General features: G+C 37.4%; 1 protein-coding gene across 7 annotated transcripts in view; it reads left to right on the top strand.

The window, feature by feature from the left end:
- Positions 1-21,864, top strand: part of LOC125463953 (F-actin-uncapping protein LRRC16A-like) — a 397,615-nt gene that overhangs the window by 359,816 nt on the left and 15,935 nt on the right. For 2 of the 7 annotated variants that reach the window (XM_048555813.2, XM_048555794.2), the window contains 7 exons: positions 803-1,014; positions 3,045-3,151; positions 6,796-7,219; positions 11,805-11,883; positions 13,677-13,880; positions 18,748-18,891; positions 20,044-20,199. In XM_048555813.2, the coding sequence (XP_048411770.2) occupies positions 803-1,014; positions 3,045-3,151; positions 6,796-7,219; positions 11,805-11,883; positions 13,677-13,880; positions 18,748-18,891; positions 20,044-20,199 (1,326 nt within the window). The remainder of the gene's footprint in view (positions 1-802; positions 1,015-3,044; positions 3,152-6,795; positions 7,220-11,804; positions 11,884-13,676; positions 13,881-18,747; positions 18,892-20,043; positions 20,200-21,864) is intronic. The other 5 variants (XM_059653371.1, XM_059653375.1, XM_059653380.1 and 2 more) reach the window with 4 other exon arrangements.

Here is a 21,864-nt window from a genome sequence, read left to right as displayed (position 1 = left end):
ATCTTAGCTTTGCTCATGTTATTGGTTCTTAGCTAGACCATGAAAAAAATTATCCTTGCCCTTCTCCTATGACTCCAAAAGTTGTTCTCCAGCTGCAAGGAGATATCTTTATTCAGGCAGCATAACCTGAACAGAACTGACTATACAGTATCTTACTACTACCATGTTCCTTTCCAATTCTCCCACTTGAATGGTCTCCCACAACCATGGTATTACATTTATTTTACCCATTGCCTTGTAGTTCTATTCTCATCACACATAGCAAGTACCTTGTACCAATTTGACTAAATCAAAGGCCAAAAATCCCCCAAAGATGCAGGCAATGTTCTGGGGTCCCAGTTTTGAACACCACCATGGTACATGGAATTTGAATTCAGTAAAATTCTGAAAATGAGAGTCTAGTTCGCTAATGTTCCTTGAGGAAGGAAGCAGCTGCCCCTAGCTCGTCCAGCCTACATGTGACTTACGACCCACTTGGTTGACTGTTAACTGCCTGGCGATGCCCAATAAATGTGGCCTAACCAGCAACATCTACATCCTGTGAATGCATAAAAGAAATTGCATCATGGATCACGATACCTAACTGACACATTCATACTCACTTGTCACAACTTGTTAACTGGCTGAAAAGTTCTATTTTAGTTTTAAAATGTTCTCCTTTCCCAATGTTTGTCTCTTTGTAGACTTAGTCAGATTTATTTTCTATTTATGAAATATTAAACACTTGCTAAATAAAACAACATGAATTGTTTCGGTATTGATTATTTAATTATTGTAATGGATTCTGGGTTTTTTTGTACAGAAATGGAATTTGACTTGGATAGAGCCCTGGAGGAGATCCCAGTCCATTTTGATGAGTCAACTCCTGCTTCAAGTAACTACAACAAGCAAGAACGGTCATCACGGCCCAGCAGTATGATGACTGAACTACCCTCCGAAGAGGTAAAGAAACTGGAGCATTATACAAAATCTAGACCCAAGAGGAACAAGAAGCTACCACCAAGCAAGACAGCTGTAAGTGGTCAACGAATCAATACTTACACAGTTGAAATTCTTATTCTAATTCATGTAAGAACACTGATTTAGTTATGCCCAATATCAGCATGGTACAACTGTTCTCATGCGCTCATTAATAAGCATGCTTGTTATCAGGGCAGCAGTTTTTACCCAAAAAGTAGTTGAGTCAAATTTCTTCATGGTGGAATGAGATCCTCTGTACAGAATGTGTGGTAATAATATTCAAAAAGAATGGCTTCAAGATGGCAAACACAATTGGAATGTTAATTGTATCTTGTGGAAATGTATCTTTAAGTAGTTAGTTTTTAGATCTTAAAGGTTGCTATTTTTGTCAATATTGTGAGATCTGTATTCGAGATCTTAGTGTCTGCTGATGTTGAGACACAAAAGGTAGAAGGAACTCTTCATCCACGTCAGTGTTTTTGTGGCCAACCATTAACTACTTGCAGGTTAACAAATGGATGGCTTTGGTTGCAATGATTCTACAAGTACTTGTTATTTTGTATAGTTGTTTTAAATAGCAAAAAGCTCGAAGGTATAGCATTGCAGATGCCAAAGGATTTTTTTTTAATTGACTTCAGGGTGTCTACACAACCCCAGTAGCTCTCAAACATGTACACACAAGTAGGAATTCCCCCTGGAATACAGCATGACTTAAAATGTAAAGAAGCCATGCAGTGTAGGGCCAACTGCTGAAGGGCAGAAATGGAGGGAAAGGAATGCCTCTTAGCAAAAAGCCATTGTCAGACAATTGTTCTCTTCCTGAGACTGCGAGAAACAGAAAATGAGAGAACTGCACTTCCACAAATAAGTCTTCCCTGAAATGTGTGTGACTGCAACTGCAATCTGAGTAGGACAAGAATCACCAGGGCTTGCCTTCTGCAGTAATCAATCATTGTTGCCTTCCAGCTGAAAAATAGTTTACATTGTGTTGTGTTTAATATTATCACCCATGAAAATAAGTAGTTCTGGCTGTCTCAACTTGCCTCATTCATCTTTTCTTGTGATCTGTCAAATCACAATTCTTGTCACATCAATTGTAACTTGTCACCTGGTGCTGACCATAAATTCAGTGGATGACCACCCAGTTATACAAGTTCATAAGGGCTTGGGAATATCATGATGTTTATTAGCCACCTTAGAAGGCAGTTCTTGTGTCAGGCTATTCGTAAACGAACTATGTACAATTGTGAGGTTCAAATGTGATTAGCAAATGTGAAATTGTTCTTTGATATTTGCATGAAGTCGCAGTCAAACCTCATTCTTTCTGTTCCACAAAATTAATGTTGAATTTTACTTGGTTGTTTTTGTTTTTTTTTTGCAAATTTGCGCTATTTTTGGTTCTCACTTCTCAGGATGGGTTAAACAAACAAGTAAAATTGTTAGATTAATTACCATTAACATAATCCGATGTGAGTACTGTTTTGTCTACAGATGTAAAGCTACATTCCACACCAGTTAGTCTGAAACCTGATGAAACTTGAATTGTGTTGTTTTGAGTTTTCTTATGTCATTTTTGGTCAAAATTTGTGATTCATGACCAAAGTATACATGTAGTGGATTTAGCAAAACCATCCCACAGATTGTGAATTTTTGAAAAGGAATATTCCAAATATTGTTCTATTCTTCTTCCACTAGAATGCAGGATTTTAATTTGTGCATAGTTATTGAACTGTAGTCCAAAAGTGAGAAAAGACATATCAAATACCTGTGATGGGAATTAGCATTCAGTTTTATTCTTTTCTTCTGTGATAGATGACCAAATTTGCACGATGGACCCACATTTTTCTTTGTATGTTTTTTAAGACTCCATAGTTACTTAAATATGGGCTCCCATTTCGCAACTTTGGCCAAAGTCTGCCAAAACATGCACCTGAAACAATAGCTGAGTTTGTAGACAATGACCTTGAGCCTTGTAAATCACAGACTGAGATGTACAACCTGATTTGTATAAACTTTTGAAAAATGTGCCTTCTACAAGATTTATAGTTCTGAACTAAAATTAAAGCAATGAATTTCTCTATTAGCTTTCCACAGCAGATTCCCAGGAGGGTGAACAGAATGGCCTTATGAGCAGGATTGATGAGGGGGTGGATGAATTTTTCACCAAGAAGGTAACACGAATGGAGTCAAAGTAAGTTTTTCAGCTACATGAATTAATATGATTCCATTGAGAGGTGAAAGTAATGGATTCAAATACAAATTTAATTAAATAGATGTTAATCGGCATATTTTTAATTCTTGATTATATGATTGTAAATTCTACATCTAATTGAAGAAACGTATGAATAATTTCAGTTTTAATGAAAGTTCTTAGATTGAACCATCGAGCGACTCTTATGTCTTTACGTGATCTACAGAGTCTCTCCAGCATATGCTGATCTTTTATTCAAAATTTTTAGCCATCCCTAAGCTTGTCAAAACTCATATCACACAACAATCATTTTGACACTAAATGTTATACTGATAATTGTTAACACTGATCCGTGAAATAGTTTCCATATTTCCCTGTTCATTTATTGGCCCCACAAATAATAGACTAGCCGATGCTAAGTGACATCCTTAGTCAAACTGTTAGGAAAAAAAAATGCCAAGCCTCTTTTCCCAAATTCCTCAGTGCATTTTCAAAAGAAGTTCAAATGGATTCAAACTGCTTTTATGAATGATCTTATTTTACAAATCACAGATATCATGATCCCTGCTGATGGAATGCTTACCAAGTCAAATTTCAGAGTGAATCTCATGGTTTGATAAGCAATAAGTTTTTTGCAGTTTGGTTGCTATGTTAGTCACCCACTGAACATATTCACACATTTAAACAAAAGAACTCAGATAATTACGCAAAAGAAAAGTTAAAAAGGAACAAATGTGTGGCATTTTGAAAGAGTTTATCATTAACAAGGAGAAGAAAGATACAACCCTTTTTCCCAACAAAATCCTTTACTGACAATCGACCCCCATGAAGTATCACTCTTCTCTTCATTCATTGATTTCTCATTCAACTGAGTAAAGTAGCAGATATTTCCTTTTAGTCATTTTCTGCACATTCACTAGATGTGAGGCTCTCTATCTTTGAGATACACAGACTGGCTATCTCAATGACTTTTCTTTGAATTTGACTACTTTATGGTTGCTAATACCTCTTAGGACATCTTTCCAGTTCTAGCCTAAGAATTTGTACAAACTAAAAGCTTTGTACCTGCTGGAATGGATCATTTCTTCTAGACACAGATTGCTTGTAGGGCTGTGGCCAGCGTGCTCTCTCTTGCGTGCTCTCAAAAAAGCTCAAGTCAACAGTAAGCAGTAGTTAGTTCACAAAAGTAGTTTGTTGAGTCATTTAGCTTAAGTCACATGATTTATTCGGCTCAGTGTTCCAAATTACTTCCTGACTCTATAAAAAGAAACAGATCAAATCTTCACAGCAATGAAAACCAGAACCCCATTTAACATGACTTTGGCATCCAAGTTCACAGATAATACACAATATAATCTTTTATCACACAACACTTGTATTTATCCAGTGAAAGGTTCCTCAAATTGCAAGACAGATGTTTGTAAGTGATCAGAGTTCCCTCTTTGATATCCAGTGCCAGCAATAGTAACTGAAACATGAACTTGTCCCTGACAATTCTAGCTACCAGAACGTTTAATGGCATGTACTATGTGTTGATCTTGGTTGTCTTTCATTTCAAGACAATAACTGCAGTAAGTTTGAACAAGATCTGATGAAGTAAATCTGCTTTTCTTTGGTCAGGATTCAGCCAACTTTGTTGAGATCCATCTCCTTCAATATTCCTGAATGTTCAATCAAAGTTTCACTTGTTACAGAAAATTGAGCTTTCAGAGGCATCTAAAGCCTCTTCTATGAAAAAAGTGTATTCTTTTGTTGAATATAGATCCTTGGTCTCTTTGCATAGTGTATTTCACTGATTCTTCATTTAGCTGATTACAATCAAGCCTTGGCTTAACCAGGAAAGTTCTTATTCTTCCTTTGAAATGGCCCTGCCTAGCCTCACCTCTCCCCATCTCTGCAATCTTCTTCAGCCACGCAACTCTCTGAGATATGTGGTGCTGTAATTTTAACATCTGAACTCCTTTGATTTTTAATTGCTCCCCTATTGTGCCTTCATTTGCTTAGTCCCTAAACTCTGGAATATCTTCCCTAAACCCCTTTAACTCATTTTCCTCTTCTAAGACACTTCTTAAAGCCTACATAGTTGACCATGATTTTGGTTATGTGACCGAAAATTCTCAATGTTATCATTTATTTTGTATGTCTCCTGTGTAACATCTTGGAACATTTCCTTACATTAATAATGCTGTATTACTACATGTTGTCATTATTTAGATACAAAACTTGAATTTAAATCTAGTCAAAATGAGGAAAAAAAAATGGGCATTTTAGAATTTCTTAGATTACCCTTCAGCTAGATTGAACACTGACAGGGAAATCTAAAACTGTTGCTTGTGCACTACAATCTAAAAGGCAGCAGTTTGGAATAACTTTTATGCTTCTACTAAATAGTTAGCAGCTTGATCTGAAAGCAAATTAGTCTGAATGGCATTATTAGTCAAATGTCTTCTAACCTTCCATTCTGTATTATCATGTGATTGGCTCGAAGACAAAGTATGTGATTGTGATTGTTTTCACTGTGACCATAATTCCACTCCCACACACAAATGCCCTCTCTCTTCTTGCCTCTGTACCCCTTCTTAGCTAATGCTGCCTTCATTTATTATTATTTATATTTAATTTAAATTTGGCCTGCCTGTAACCTGAAGTGAAATAGTTAGTATTTTTCTGGTACACAAATGGGAAACGTGGCGTATTTTAATGTTTTGCATTTCTCCCCCTACGTCCTAGGGATTAATTTGTAACAGAAAAATATATTTAGGTATGAAGACAGCAACTTTCCCTAATAGTTCTTGACCAACATCAAGATCATGTTAGAATCCAAATAAAGGCAACATGGGCATTAATATATGAATATAATTACCTTTTATTTTCAAGATTCTATCTAATCTTCTCCCAGGTTAAATTGCAGCATAATTTAAAGGTGCCTATTTTATTGTGAATTTCTAATCTTCTCCAGTGAGTGAAAAATAATGTTTGTCAAAGGAGGAAGATACAACCAAACTTGGCAGAAGGAGACACCTCCCCTCCTTTCAGAATTCCACTGAGTTCAGGGGAACACTGTGCACCACATTGGTCATCACAATGGTTTCTAAAATTAATACAAATCAGGATGAAAATGCAGAATAATTATCTGAATTCATATTATGGTGCAATTCATCAAACTGTCTAGAAATATCAATTGTAAATTCCTTGATTCTCAAAAGTACTGTTGTCCAGTGTTTTATGAATACTGGTTTACAAATTTGGAACTAAAATAATCCAGTATTTCATTTTCGTATAAATTTACATTTTTTTAATGTCACTTTTAACTTCTGAACATGTAACATTGACTCAAACCAATCAAAACAAGTTAGGTAGATTTTGCAAGTATTTGAGAATGGAAGAGTGGTTTGGATTAACTTTCCTCTTCTAAGTCATTAAAACACAAATTCCATTGATTCACAGAGTGAATAGCAGATCTGTTTGTAGTTGTTTTACTGGTGGCTAGAAGATAGCAAATACAGACAGATTAACATCTTTGTCTTAACTCTCCTAGGATTACTTAATGATATGTGAGTGCCTTGGAGCACAAGGTCAGTTGGTTAAGTCTAGACACAAGCACTTACATTTGCAAATTATTTTTTCAAATGTCATCTTTTTAGGAGACTTTCGCTGAGAAGCTCAGAGTCCCTGGATTCTGGTGATCCAGATGATAAAAAGAAGAAGGACTCCAAAAAATCAAGTTTCCTAAATTTAATCAAATCTCGGTCCAGTAAAACTGAACGGCCACAGACCGTGATTGTTCCAGAAGAGCCAGCGTCGCCCAAAGGAGTTATGAAAAGTCCAGCTACAGACCTAACTAGGAGGGACTCAAAGCAGGTGGAACAAAATGGCAGCACAGAAAATTCAGATGAGCACAAAACGCCCGAATCTGTGGATGCAGTGTTTGAGGATTCTGGGAAGAGTGAGAGGTTGGACAGCAAGAGCAGCCCACAAGGTGGTCGTTGGTATGGGGTGCAAGTTATGGGCAGTGGACTCCTGGCTGAATTTAAGGCTAAACAAGAAAAGCGGGCTGCTGTACAAAAGGTAATCAAAAATGTGTACCATTATTGCTGGCAGTGTTCATTGCTTTCGTAATTACAGTCATTTTAAAAAAAAAAGTCTGCAATTTGCTGAGATCAGAATTATGTGCTTTTTGCCCAAATTTCCACTGAAATCTGTTATAATTTCTGGTTAATGGAGAAGTAGTATAATAAAGGTGAAGACAAAGCTGTCATAGTCCCAAAGAACTATTTCACTAGTCCCACATTATTCCACAGTCTCACTCGCTAGAGAGCTGGCTGGCTGGTGGTGAGTTTAACCCATTGATCACTACGGGTGGCTCTGCTATAACACAAATTGGGTGTAACGTGATTGTTGAATAGTGGATGCTATTTGGATAATGCAAACTTGCTGCTGTACAGGTATAGCAATTTTCTGTACCTATTTCCGTATAACATGTTTTCCTATGGTGATTTTTCTGTAGCATAAGGTGACTCAACAACGCAACTGTTGTGTTATAGGAGAACTCTCTGCATGTGCCTCAGGCAAATGGTGAGTTCACAAAGGTGGGACCTTCATGGTAACCTCAACCAGTGTAGGAACTGAACTCATACTGTCAGGGTATTCTGCATCACAAACCAGCCATTCAGCCAACGAAGCTAACCAATCCCCAAGGATAAACAAACAAATATATTAGGTAGAAATAAGCGCACACTATCATTGTTCTGTGGAATTTTAACTGTAATCTTTTACATTGCTTAGGTATTTATGACCATGAGTTTGCTGACTTTATAACTACAAATGAACTGATACCTGAGTGATTTAAAGAAAAATTAACAACGGCACAGAGAAGCATGCAATTTTTAGTCATACTAACTCTTTTTTTTATAAAAAAAGTAAAATCTGATTACTCCTTCAAGAGTCCTATATCTGATAAAACATCTTACCCTGCTGTCAAATATTGTTTACCTCTGGATCAGGAGTTTGTGACAAGGGCATATGAAAATACAGTCTTCGTGGATAATAACAAAAGGAATAGCTGAGTCAGAAACCATTGTAGATTAAAAACAACATTTGAAACAAGGGAAAGTACGGGGAATAAGGTATTTGGTGAGGGTGGGGAGGTATCATTGCAGTGGGGCTTGTTATGATTTGCCTGAGCAAAGTAACTGACACATCTTAATACTTTTTGTCTTCCATTATTGTAATTATCTGGTGTCCTAGGCTCAGGAAGAAAGCAGATTCAATGGTTAAACTATGTATTGTGTTGCAATATAGGCAAATAGGTTTCTGATGACATTTTCTGATGAAGGGTCTAGGCCTGAAACGTCAGCTTTTGTGCTCCTAAGATGCTGCTTGGCCTGCTTTGTTCATCCAGCCCCACGCTTTGTTATCTTGGATTCTCCAACATCTGCAGTTCCCATTATCTATTTCTGATGACATTGTTTGTTTATAAGTGGAGCAATCTCGGAAAGGTTAGGGACAGTTAATGCAAATGTAAATCAATGGCCCAAATCATCTGGTCGGATATTAATTGTTGCAGCAGCATAGATAGGGGTTATGCATCCAGATTGTGCAGAAATATCATCTTGGCAGAATCCACTGGAATCCCCGAAGAAGCTGAAACTTAGCAAGAACAGTTACTGACATTCCAAATGTACTTCTGACCCAAACCCCCAGACCCAATCCACTGACCAATGTTTCAGTCTTAACTGCCACTGTACCCTGGCCCACCTGGCTCCTTATCCCACTTGGTCAACTGTCACCATGTTCCCTCCACCCACCTGATGCAAAAATCTCCTACACACATGCCCACTTGCCACCCTATCTCCTTACCCCTTTCACCCAGCTGCCATATTAACCCCCACCTAGTTGCCACCCTAGCTCTGCACTTGACTTTGCCAACTTACCTTCTCTCACTTGCTGTCAGAATGGCTGAAGGACCTTTAAAGCACAGAATACAGCACTGTGTTGAAATGGTAGGAGTGGTTTCCACGTGAGTACTCTCCTTCCTGCCCTTGTGCATTCTGTGCTCATTTGCGTTGCTTCAGCTGGAAAGGCTCCTGGTCCAGAAGTTCACCCAACCTGCACAAAAGATAAGTAGGTAATTCTGAAACTGCTCTGGAAAATTTGGACCAGTATAGTGCAAAGAATATTTTGTTCCTCATTCATTTGACTTTGATTTACAAATATGAACCTGATTTTGATTCGATAAGAAATGTGACTTTGACGATAAGCGATACTGCCTTTTTTGGAAGGGTGCAACTCAGGATGTGAGGGGAGTACTGTTCTTGACCTAGGAAACTTGAGGTGGTTCTTGTGGAGCCAAGAAAATGCCACTACAAGTTCTGATGCTTCATATCCATTTTTCTCTCCAAATCTGTTGCTTTCTGGAAAGATATGCACATATTTTTGTTTCAATTTCTCACAGCTCAGCAACTGCCTTTTCTTTATCTTGCACTGTCAGCAGAATGTTTGAATACCCTTGAACAATCCTGTAGGCTCCAGTCAGACTACCAACATATCCTTTCCCATGGCAGTTTAAGTAATAACAAAGTTGGTAATGCTTTATAACTATAACCCAAAAGCCTTTGTTCATTTGGGTTTTTGTTACAATCAGTCATGGGTAGACTGACAATCCAAAGTTAGTTAAGTTGTGTTTTTGTTTCAGTTATACATTGGCTCCACTATAGTATCCTCATTTTGCTGCAAGTTGATAACTCATTCTGCTGTTTAACATTGCAGTTACTGTTTAAGTGCTGGATTTCAAGTTCATTCTTTCATCCGTCACATGGTTACTGGTGAGCAATCCCTGACAGTTTACATTTCTTACACATTTTTAACCACTCTGAGCAGAAATCAAGAGTCAAACACCTTTCAAAGAGGTTTAATTGATTTGTTGATCTGTAAATTCATTCTTCTTGGATTGATTTGTAAATGCATCAGTTGAGCATTTTTACAGATTTCATATTTGCTTTGGATCTTCAGTGATTCAGTCTCTCGCAAAAGCAGATCCACCATCCTGTATAATCAAGAGTTTGTTCAATGTAGAATCATTCGATCTGATAGTCCATGAAACTGTAACATTAAACACCTTGGGCCAGATTTACAGAAGTGTCAGGGTCTTGTCTATTGGTGAGAGAGCCTGGTGGATGCCTATGTTGCTTCCTCCAGGTAGTCCCACCAATGGTGCCACTTAGACACCCGAGTAACCAGTGACTGGCCTTCCCTTCATTTGAGATACCCAGTGGCAGAAATTCCATCCCATTGGAATCTCCTCTGGGATGCAGCAGCCCTTTTGCTGAAGTGACACCTACCTGATACACAGGTTCAAGGATTGACCCAGGGTTTCATAGGAAGAAGGGTGTGTTGGCTCTCGGTGCCCACTCCCTGACCTGATGCTAAGGTGCATGATCAGGTTCTACTGCCTTAAAACAAGACATGTCCTCCACCTTAGTAAACAGATTGAAGACGACTTAGAATTAGGTTTGTGGATGTATAGCTATCAGTTTCTCATAAAATTGATTTTATTTTAATATGAGAGCTTTTAAAAGATGCCTATCTGTGTTTGTGCATCTGAGAAAAGGAGTGCAGTTTGAAAAGCCTTCCCAAAACACTCATTTCTATTATTTCAACCAGGGACATGGAGGACAGAGTCCAATTCTGGTGAAATGCATCTTTTATCAATATAAAACGTGATGAAAAGCACCATAAGTGATTACGGGCAAAACTTATTTATGTTTAAAATTCTCCAATCTTTTATTCTTATTTTGTCTGACAGATTATGCTGTTAAAGCTAAAATTTTGTGAAATAAAAATCCATTTTTTATTAGTCTAAGTCCTGCTTAAGATTGATTCATTTAACATTGTTTTAAGCTTTGTTAATAAAATAATGCCAATATAACTGTTTAATGTTGTCAGTTCACTTTAACATTGTTTGGCATATTGTAGTCCAAGGACTGTCATGACTTTTCTCAGTCTGTCTGCTCTTACCTTCAGTCACCCTGTGCCTGTAGCTCTCAGCCTTGCCTCCTGTCCTGTTCTTTGTCATGTCCTGCTGCACGTCAACTACTCCTCATAGGTTAGCATTATGGAAGCAAACCACTAACTATTTGCATGGTGCCTTTTTATTAAATGATATTCATTTAAGTGGAGTGCTGAAATCATCTAATTTGTCCTCGTACGTCTGTAATCTTTTTTTATAAGCCTCTCCTTTATATACAGGCGTGATCAATGTTGTGTATCAATTGGATTTTCTGATTCAGGGGCATTGGGAATAAATGTTATGCAATCTCTGACTTCTCCATTGTGTAACCCAATGAGCAACAAATTCGTTATCGCCACAGTGAGACACTACCCCAGTTATTTGGTGCAAAAGGTCAAATGTAAGCTGATTTGTATTGTGCACAAAGTTTTGTTTTGAGGATGGTATAAATCCCAAGTGGTAAAAATGTAATTTCAACATACTTTATATCTGTTTGCAGCTATTTGAATAGAAGCAAAGGTTCATTTTAAAATATAACCTGGTACTGTCAGTCCTGAAAAACAAGGTTTTTAGTAGTTGTTACCAGCATTCAGGTTGAATGATTTGACTAGTAGGATGTCTTCAATTTTGCTATCTTGTCCCCAGAAACTTGAAAATGAATCTGGAAGCAAGGAGTTGTATGAAAATACATCAAGTGCAGACCGACTAGATGAAACTGGTAGAGGTGAGCGCACTGTTGACAGGTGATGGAACATATAACTCGTCAGTTTTTGCATCTAGATTGGATGGCTGTTATTTGACTTTATTAATATTAAACACAGAATTCTGTAAATATTTTCTTTTCTATTCGTATTGGAACTCACTATGCCCAACTTAATTAATTCACGCAGATTGCATTCAAAGAAAAGTATTTGTGCACTAGTTTTTCAAATCTTGCTGATGTTACACTTATTCTAGCCAAAAATGCCACTTGACTATGTCTGTGATATGTGATTACAATTACAATATACTTATAAGACCCCATTAGCCTTACTAGATAGAAACTGACTACTTATATTCACCAAGAAGACGGAGGAAGCTAATATGACCATGAGAATTAAACTCATTCTAAATCCTTGGATCCCATTCGAGCAGTTGACTGCAACTATGTGATAGGGAAAAATGCATAAAATCTCCTATTGCTTTTAATCGGTTTTTGAGTTTATGCCTGATCCCAATTTCATTGGGCAGTGAATTATATAAACTGACCAGTCTTATTTGAAATGAGAGGCATAATTTAAAATGAATGGTTTTTCATCTAACCTTTATTTTAATTCACTTGTGGGACTTTGTGAACTAGGCCGGCATTTATTGCGAAATGTAGTTGCCCTTGAGAAGGTGGTGATGAGCTGTCGTCTTGAACACTGAAATCCATGTGCTGTAGGTAGAAATCCTGTGTTGTTAAGGAGGGAAATTTAGGAAGTTGACCCAATGACACTGAAGGAGTGGTGAGATAATTCCAAGCCAGAGTGGTGAGTGGCTTGGGGGGTGGGGGATGCGTGGGGTGCAGATCTTGTAGATGGTGTCCTAGTGTGTCTGCTGTCCTTGTCCTTCCAGAAGGTATTGGGCATGAGTCTGGAAGCTGCTATCTACGGAGCTGTCTTGAAATAATTCAGGTCATGCCATGTCAAAGATTTAGTAAAATTAGACCCAACTATTAGTTGGTAGAAATTTGATATATCTAGAGAAATTGATAAATTCACCTCTTGGAACAGAACTATTCCTCCAAAGCATGAAAATTTCTTGTTGTAGCATGCTTCAGCAAGGAGCTTTAATCCATTTCCCATCATTCCATTCTACAAGCTGAAATTCCAGCTTTATATTCACCATTTCCACATGCCTGCTGACACCAGGTGTCCCAAACCATCTAATGTTGAGCAGAACACTAATTGGCTAAGGCAAGACTTCCGCACTGTAATAATGTTATGGTGAATTAGATATTTTAGAGATAAATTAGAGATTTACACACTAATTCTGCACTATAGGTGTCTGCAAAGATCCAGGCTGATCCTCCTGATCCTGAGAACTAAATTCTAAAAGTGTGAAGCCTGAATTCCTCGAGAATTAATGTTGCATATTTTTAATTGCTTTTATTCTTTATTATATATCTCATTAGACCCATCTATATCTCTTCACTTTACTTTCTGTACATTAACTAAATATGATTTGTATTCCTTGCCTTCATTTTTAATTCCGCGTTGTTCTGCATGTTTCTGATGTATTCTAACGCTACTAATTCCCAAGCGGTCATGAAAACACTTTGATGCTAACGAAAAATCTCTCATGGAACAAATTATTGCTTTCTGGCCCAAAAAGCGCACAGATTGTATAAGGCAGTGAAATTATTCCACATGATTCATATGACAGACTGGTTTTGCCTTCTGATTAATAAAGCATGCATTGTCCAACTTCACCATTTTAACTTTAATGCATTCTAAAACTACATTATTTGCCATATTTTTGATCTCATTTTGGTAGCCAAGAACCAGCAAAGCCAAAAAGGAGATCCCAGTCTGACTTCACCAGAGAAACTTACAAAACCCGAACCAAAGACTGAAACCATGAAACCGAAAAGTTCCTCCTCCACACCTACCAGTCCAAAAACACCACCTCAAATTCTCAAGCCCAGCAATGTGGGGCGACCTAGTATTCCGCAGAAACCTAGGCCCAGCTGGAGCACAGGTGAGTAGAAATTATCACTAACTCCTGACCTGAAAGTAGAATGATTGAATAATCTAGAGATTGTTTGACCTCATGCGATGGATTTAAGAGAAGAAATTGAATACAATATGCTGCAGCTGAAGTATTTGTAGTCTTTGGAACTCGTAATTGTAAAAGCTGAAAAATAGCCATGGGACTCAAAGTTCCTAAAATGAAAGAAACTGTCACTGGGCCATTATTATACATCTTCAGTTGATCAACTCAAAGGGCACACAGGCTGAAGTAGGCCTGCTTCCTGCATTAACCAATAACATAGCAGACCAAGACAGAAACAAACAGGAAAAGGAAAATAGTTCAGCCACTCTGTTCCTCCTGGTTTATTGGTGGTGTAGCTGAAATGATCATTTTTATCTCCTTCCTGATTGGTTAAGTAGAGCTGTACAAGATCCATGAGTCCCAAGATGTAGGTTCTGCATCCAGTTATTTCCACAAAATCACATTTTAGAGTTGGAAGAACAAACAGAATTACAGTAGGATAATTTTGGAACAAAGAAAGCTGATCTGTAAATAAACATGCAGAGCTAGAATTGATCCAGTAGTAAGTGTCGTCTTTTGCATTGAACTAGAGTATTTTGCATCAGGTTTTACTGCAGAGAAGGATAAGGAAGCTGGAGAAATAAATAATGATATCCTAAAAAGTGTCTATAATATAGAGTAGAAGGTGCTGAACATCTTAAAAATGCATAAACGTGGATGAATCCCCAGGACCTAATCAGGTGTACCTAGAAATTTGTGGGAAGCTAGGGAAATGACTGCTGGGCCCCTTGCTGAGATATTTGTACCATTGATAACCATAGGTGAGGTGCTGGAAGACTGGAGGTTGGCTAACATGGTGCCATTATTTAAGAAAGAGACTAAAGAAAACCCAGAGAATTATAGACTGGTGAGCCTAACGTTAGTAGTGGGTAAGTTGTTTTAAGTGGGTAACAGATTCTGAGGGATAGAATTTACTTGTTTTTGGAAAGACAAGGACTGATTAGGGATAGTCAACATGACTGTGCATGGGAAATCATGTCTCACTAACTTGATTGAGCGTTTTGAACAGAGAATTGGCAAAGGCAGGGCAGTGGACATCATCTATATGGACTTCAGCAAGATGTTTAATAAGGTTCTACATGGTAGACTTGTTAGCAAGGTTGGATCACATGGAATACAGGACAGCTAGCCATTTGGGTAGAAAATTGATTCAAAGTAGAAGACATGGTGGTGGAGAGTTGCTTTTCAAACTGGAGGCCCATGACCAGTGGTGTGCCACAGGGATCAGTGCTGGGTCCACTGCTTTTGTCGTGTATATAAATGAGTTGGATGTGAGTATTGGAGATCTGCAACCTTACTAAGCATATGACACCAAAGTTGATGGTGTAATGGCTAGCGAAGAAGATTACCTCCAGAGTACAATGGGATCTTAATCAGATGGGCACATGGACAGAGGGAGTGGCAGATGGAGTTTAATTTAGATAAATGTGAGGTGCTGCATTTTGGTAAGGCAAATCAGGGCAGGACTTATACACTTAATGGTAAGGCCCTAGACAGTGTTGCTGAGCAAAAAGACCTTGGGGTGCAGGTTCATTGTTCCTATTAAAGTGGAGTCAAAGGTAGACAGAGTAGTGGCACACTCGCCTTTATTGATCAGTCTGTTGAGTTTCAGAGTTGGGAGGTCATGATGCAGGTGTACAGGACATTGTTTAGGCCACTTTTGGAATATGCATGCAATTCTGGTCTCCCTACTTTTGGAAGGATGTTGTGAAACTTGAAAGTTTCAGAAAAGATTTACAAGGATGCTACCAGGGTTGGAGGGTTTGATCCATAGGCAGATGCTAAATAAGCTGGGGCAGTTTACCCTGGAGGGTCCAAGGCTGAGGGGTGATCTTATAGAGGTTTATAAAATCATGAGGGGTGTTGATAGGATGAATAGCCAAGGTCTTTTTCCCAGGGTAGTGGAATCCAAAACTAGAGGGCATAGGTTTAAGGTGAAAGGGGAATGACAGAAGAAGGGCCTAAGGGGCAACTTCTTCATGCAGAACGTAGTGCAAAAATGAGACGAACTTCCAAAAGAAGTGGTCGAGGCTGGTACAATTAAACATTTTAAAAGACATCTGGATTGGTATATGAATAGGAAGGGTTTACAGGGATATGAGCCAAATGCTGGCAAATGGGTGAGGTTGAATTTGGATATCTGGTCGGCATGGATGAGTTGAACCAAAGTGTCTATTTCCATGCTGACTGTGACTCTGGTGGATCAGGATAACATGAGCGGGAGACAATATTATTGAGGTCAGTAATATACATTGTAAATGTCTGAGGCCCAAGCTATGATTATTGTGATACTTCATTGAATATATCCTGCTCTCTCAAAAATGATCCATTTATCTCTGAACTATTCCTCAATCCATAAGCTCTACTGCCAAATCAACTACTTGGACAGCATCTAATCAAATACTTGTTGAAAATTCAAGTATACTGTATCCACTGGTTCATCATTATTTACTTTGCTCGTTACACACCACCCCCCTAAAAAAACTCGAATACGTTTGTCAAACTTGATTTTACTTTCACAAAATCAAGCTGACTGTGCCATAATCATGTTGTCATTTTCAAAGTGTCCCATATATGCATCCTTAAAAATAAACTCCAGCAATTTTATTCCTAGCAATGACTGGTTAGCTTGATATTAGTTCCCTGTTCTCTATGTGTCTCCTTTCTGGAATAGTCGAGCTGCATTTGCTAACTTTCAATCCAAGGAGGCTATTCTAGAATCTGTGCCGTTTTGATAAATCTGCTGTAACCTCTTTTAAAACGTTAGGATGTAACCCATTAGACTGCTTTTAGTCAATTTTCTTTGCATTACCTTTGTCTGTACCAACATTTCTGCCATTTCATTGTTTCCCATGACGTTTGTCCTGACTTCACCTCTAGAAATCCCACTATCACTTTCACTGCTTTAATTTACATGCACATGAAGGCTCTTGCAATATGTTTGTATATTTCTTGCTAGATAATTCTCAAGCCTTTCTTTCTCCTCTAATTAATTCTTGATTGTCCTTTGCTGATTTTTAAAATCTTCCTAATCCTCAGATTTACTAATCTTTTGGCAGTGGTGTATCTTTGAATTAAATTTGGTCTGTGGCTTTTCTTTTTTGGCTTGCCTTGTCTGTACCACTTTTCTAATTGAGTTTTATTCCTTTATGGGATATATATTTGGGAGATATGAATTATTTCTGTGTTTTCATTGCGTATCTAGCATCATGTACTTCAACCTAACTTTACAATTTACTTTTGGTAGCTCGCCCTTTGTATTTCTGTAATTGGCACCGCTTAAACTTGATGCCTGACTCTTGAATTCAACCACCTCACTTTGCAACTTGATGTATAGAATGTCTCTACTCTTTACTATGTTATGGAAGACTCCCAAATAATGTCACAAGCTGGTTAGAGATTAGTAACCTTTTATTAAAAGAGAAAAGGTGAATTCCAGGGAATTTACTAAGAGAATAAAACTATAATATTTTATGGTTTTGAACATCAACAATATTTTACTACACATGCTAGAATATTAATATACAATATATAACATGGATAATGTAACGTGATCGAATACTCCACAGTGTGTATTAAATATTAAGTGTGATTAAGATGGAACTTACAGAAATTGTAGCTATTTCTCCAGAGATTAATGGTACAATGGGTCATCAAATCTCATTAAGCTTCATGAAGGGTTACAATTCAGTACTTTTCCAATCTGACATTGAAATTTTCTCTTGAGCTGTTCCATTTTAGTTGCCTCAATAACTGCACCTGTTCTGATATATTCCCCCTGCCCTCTACAAAGTGCACTCCACTTGTTCAGAGGCGTAGTGCCAGTTTTTTTTTGCTGACAGCTCGCTCCACCAAGCTAAAAACTGCCCTTGTGTTTTCTCTAAACTTTAATCTTGTTTAGTTGCATGAAAAAGTGCTTTTAGCTTTTGAAGCGCACACTCAGATAATACTGACCTATTAGTGGCTCACACCTTCCGGAATCTTCCTGAGCCCTGACTATTCAGAACCGTTCAACTGCTTTGGAACATCATTGACCAAGATAGAATGTTTCTTAGCCCAACTAAATTCTAAGCTGTTGCAAACAGCTACCTCAGGTGTTCCAAGCTGATGTTTCATTGTGCCTCTGATACTGCTCACCTGGACAACCTGAACTGATCTGTGTCCTTTGAACTCCTCTTCAGTGATGCCCAAAACTGTCCTGAGTGACCTCTTGAAAACTTGACAATGCACTGTCACCTGTTTCTGGGCAGGAAATGCATTACCGCCCAACAATTTCTGGAATAGTCTGTTCTCTGAATGTTAGATTCTAAGAGAATGTGGAAATCTGGTATAAATAAATCTCAGGGAGTGGATTTAAGCACAACTGGATAGTGGATTCTGTTGATTTCTTAGCATTGATCTTCAATTTAAAAATTAGTAAAGCTTTCAAAACATATTATTTAAATTTATAGATTACTTGCATTTAGATTTATTCCTATACAGGAATATGTGATATGGTTGCTCACCAATTGATAAGTTAAAGGTCATGCGGACTTGACCATCTAGTTTAGGTGTTTAGTTTTGCATTAATGAACTAATGGTACCTATTCTCTAAGGTGTTGATTAGGAATTGTGCTGCATAGAAGGGAAAAATAACTGCTGGAAGCCCTTGAAATTTTGACCTATAGTGTATTGGGAGAGGATTCATTGAGATTACTCGATACCCATTGCTTGCCTATCTCAAAGCACTGCCAATTTTATTTGGGGAAACACAACACTACAAAAATTATGTCTTTATTACTCCTTTTTATAGAGGAAACCCCAGAATCACCATCTGGTCACTCTTCCCCCAAAATTGCTCTGGTTCCACCTGTTCTTAGGAGAATGCCATCAGATAAAGATGGACAGAACAGTCCTCCTTTCAGTGGGCCTAGCAGCTGGTCATCTTCACATGAAGGTAGGCTAACACTACTTAATGTGAAGCAAGAGAAACATAGAAATTCTGAAGTTAGAGAGGAGGGAGGACATTTACAATGCTTCATGGTCATACAATTAAACAGTACAGCAGACAGAATCTCTTCAACCTGTATTTGCAGATCTGTTACCTTACCAGTTTCCCAAATGAACCAGATCAGCTATTATGCCACTGCAGCAAGAGAATTCCCAAGATTGAGAGCATGAATATTGGGGCATATTTATTTACAGAAGACATAAAACAAACTCTGTAATTTATATAGCTTGTTGTCTCTGGTACCAATTGGACACTGGTAAGGTTCCAGTATGTGATGGCTTAAGTGTTGTAAATTGGTGGTATACGATAGCATAAAGTTTGTAAAAGGATTTGGCAATAAACAGATTGATATACAAATGTAACTTGCTTGCATTTACACTTAATTCTACAATTGCCAGTTGTTTTTACTTTTTAGTTCTTGCAATTGTGTGGAACATGACAATTTGTGAACCGTATTTGTACGCATTTTACATGTTCAAAACATGCAGTTAGAATTTGCCTTTCATCGTGCATTTCCATTTGTTTGTCTCCATGAACTGAAGCATAGGTCAGATTACAAAAGAAACAATGTTTATAGTGACGCTCGTAATTACTGGACTGAGACTTGTTGTGATGTAAATGTTAAAATAGAAGTTAGCATCAAGCAAAATTTTATGCATTTAAATATCCGAGCAACTCTAATCCATTTCAGTTATCTATTCAAGCAAGTTTAAACATTTGAAACAGCACTTAAGTAATGGGAGAAATAAAAGTATTATTTCAGCATCGAGCACTGATGTCCAGAAGTAGGTAGCATGAGGCTTACTGTAACTAGAAAGGCATAATTGCATTACACATAACAAATTAGAAAGAGCTTTAAGTTCCCTGGAATATTCCTAAAATAAAATCTAGTTCTGTACATTTAAATTAATTTTATTGTTTAAAACAATGGACAGACAACTCACCTTTAAAGGATTTTGAAATGGAAAACTTTGTTATAATGCAAGACAACTTAATGAGTTAAAGATCAATTAATATCTTCAGGTTTATTTTCTAATGGTCCAATATGTATTGAATGTGTATGTGAAGTTAAGATTAAAAAGTGCCCTTTTTCCCTAGTAGAGCTATTTGGACTTGATAGTAGAGCTGACACACAACATGATTCTGAAATGGCAAAAAATGGAGCACGTGTCAAAAGAACACTGAGGCAATCATCAACTGGCGCAGTGAATGATGCAAGCGAGATTGAGCGCAAGAAATCACAGCCAATAACTGGTTAGAATTTTTGCCTTTGTGGAGTGGTGGTGGGTGAAGTTGGCACCAGCAAGTATACAGTTTATTTAAAGACATCCATACCAACTGAGAAGTAGTACATATAAGAAGTAAAAAGACCCTTCCTGTACCTAATTATGTTACTAATTCTGGTATAATAGCATTTTTACATCGAAATCTTCAAATAGGCTTGTGTAGAATGGATGTAAATTCAAGCCAGAAAATGAGCATTCATGCTGAAGCATGTATCTGTCTTTGCTTTAAAAGCTATTAATTCCATCTTTCAAAAATTATACTTATTCCATGACTATTGAGTTCCTACACGCATCATGGGTCACCGAGAAAACTAAGCTTGGAACAGATTGGTCTGGGCCACAGCACCGTTATTTTAAGACATTTAGGCTACTGCTTTTTGAGTCATTGCAGTGAAGGAACCCAACTTACAAAAGACGGTAAACCATGATGTACACCATTTGTTCATAAGTGGCACAGATGTTAACACATTTTTGTTGTTGGATTGCGATAAATTTGCTGGTGCCATTTTTGTGCTTGGAGGCAGACCTTATGTCTTATAGTTGTAAACTGTAGTATCTCATTCCCAACCTCTTGTTTATTTTCAGAATCAAGCAATCTGTAGAATTTAAGTACTGAGATTTCTACTACAAGCAAAGTTTCTGTTGGTTTCAAATAAAATTAGCACTTTTTAAACATTTTTATTGATTACAGAAATTAAATTATTTTATTGAATTAAGTCTAAGTTCCAAAAGAATTGGGGATGGGGATACTACAGTTGCAAACATATTGCTTTGATTTTAGTTGCTACAGTAATGTTTCATTTGTTTTTGATTAAACAAAATCTTTAAGATTTCACCAGCTGCACAAACTTTGCTAGTAACGTGTCTGTGTTATAATTTAAACATCCACTTCATTCATTTTCTTTGTAATCACAATGTGAACATAGACTGCTGATTTTTCTGAATACATAAATTCAGGTTGATTAATGAACTGTCTGCCAGATGTCTGTCTTTTGTTTGGGAACAGCTATTTAATTTGCTACCACTTTAGTATATCGGTACTTCATTTTGTTTTTCCTATGTATATAAACCTTTGTCTTCTAATTATATCACTGAAGCATTTGATCTCTGTGAATGCAAAAAATATTGAGTAACAGTGCTTCTGAAGAAGTCATATTGGACTCCAAATATTAACTTTGTTTTTGTCTTCACAGGCACTACCAGATCTCCTGAGTTCCTCCAGCACTTTTTTTTTGTTTTTATTTTAGTTTTAGACCTCCAGCATCTGTCACGTTTTCTGTTGAATTAATGAAGGCTACAGTAATCTGTCATAATTCCTTGTTAAGAAGAGGCTAAAGTATTGATTGGTCATGCCTTGAAATTATGGACACTTGTGGCCATGTTGGTCTAGTCAATCCGTTAACTTCCAACTCTGTTCAGATTGTGAAAGTCACTTTTTCACTGATATTCATTTCTCTTGTAGGAACAGGAGTAGGATATCCAGCCTCTTGACCCTGCATCACCATTTGAATACATCATGGCTGATTTATGCCTTAATTCCATTTATTGACATTAGTTCCTCATTTGTTGATAACTTTACTAAATAATGTGAAGATACCTTGCTGGTTTGTGGCTCTGTGCAACTGGGCATATT

The sequence above is a fragment of the Stegostoma tigrinum genome, chromosome 2 (assembly GCF_030684315.1).
Source record: "Stegostoma tigrinum isolate sSteTig4 chromosome 2, sSteTig4.hap1, whole genome shotgun sequence".
NCBI classification, from domain to species: Eukaryota; Metazoa; Chordata; class Chondrichthyes; order Orectolobiformes; family Stegostomatidae; genus Stegostoma; species Stegostoma tigrinum.
The sequence above is the reverse complement of the archived record's forward strand: the minus strand, read 5'-3'. Positions and strand labels throughout refer to the sequence as shown.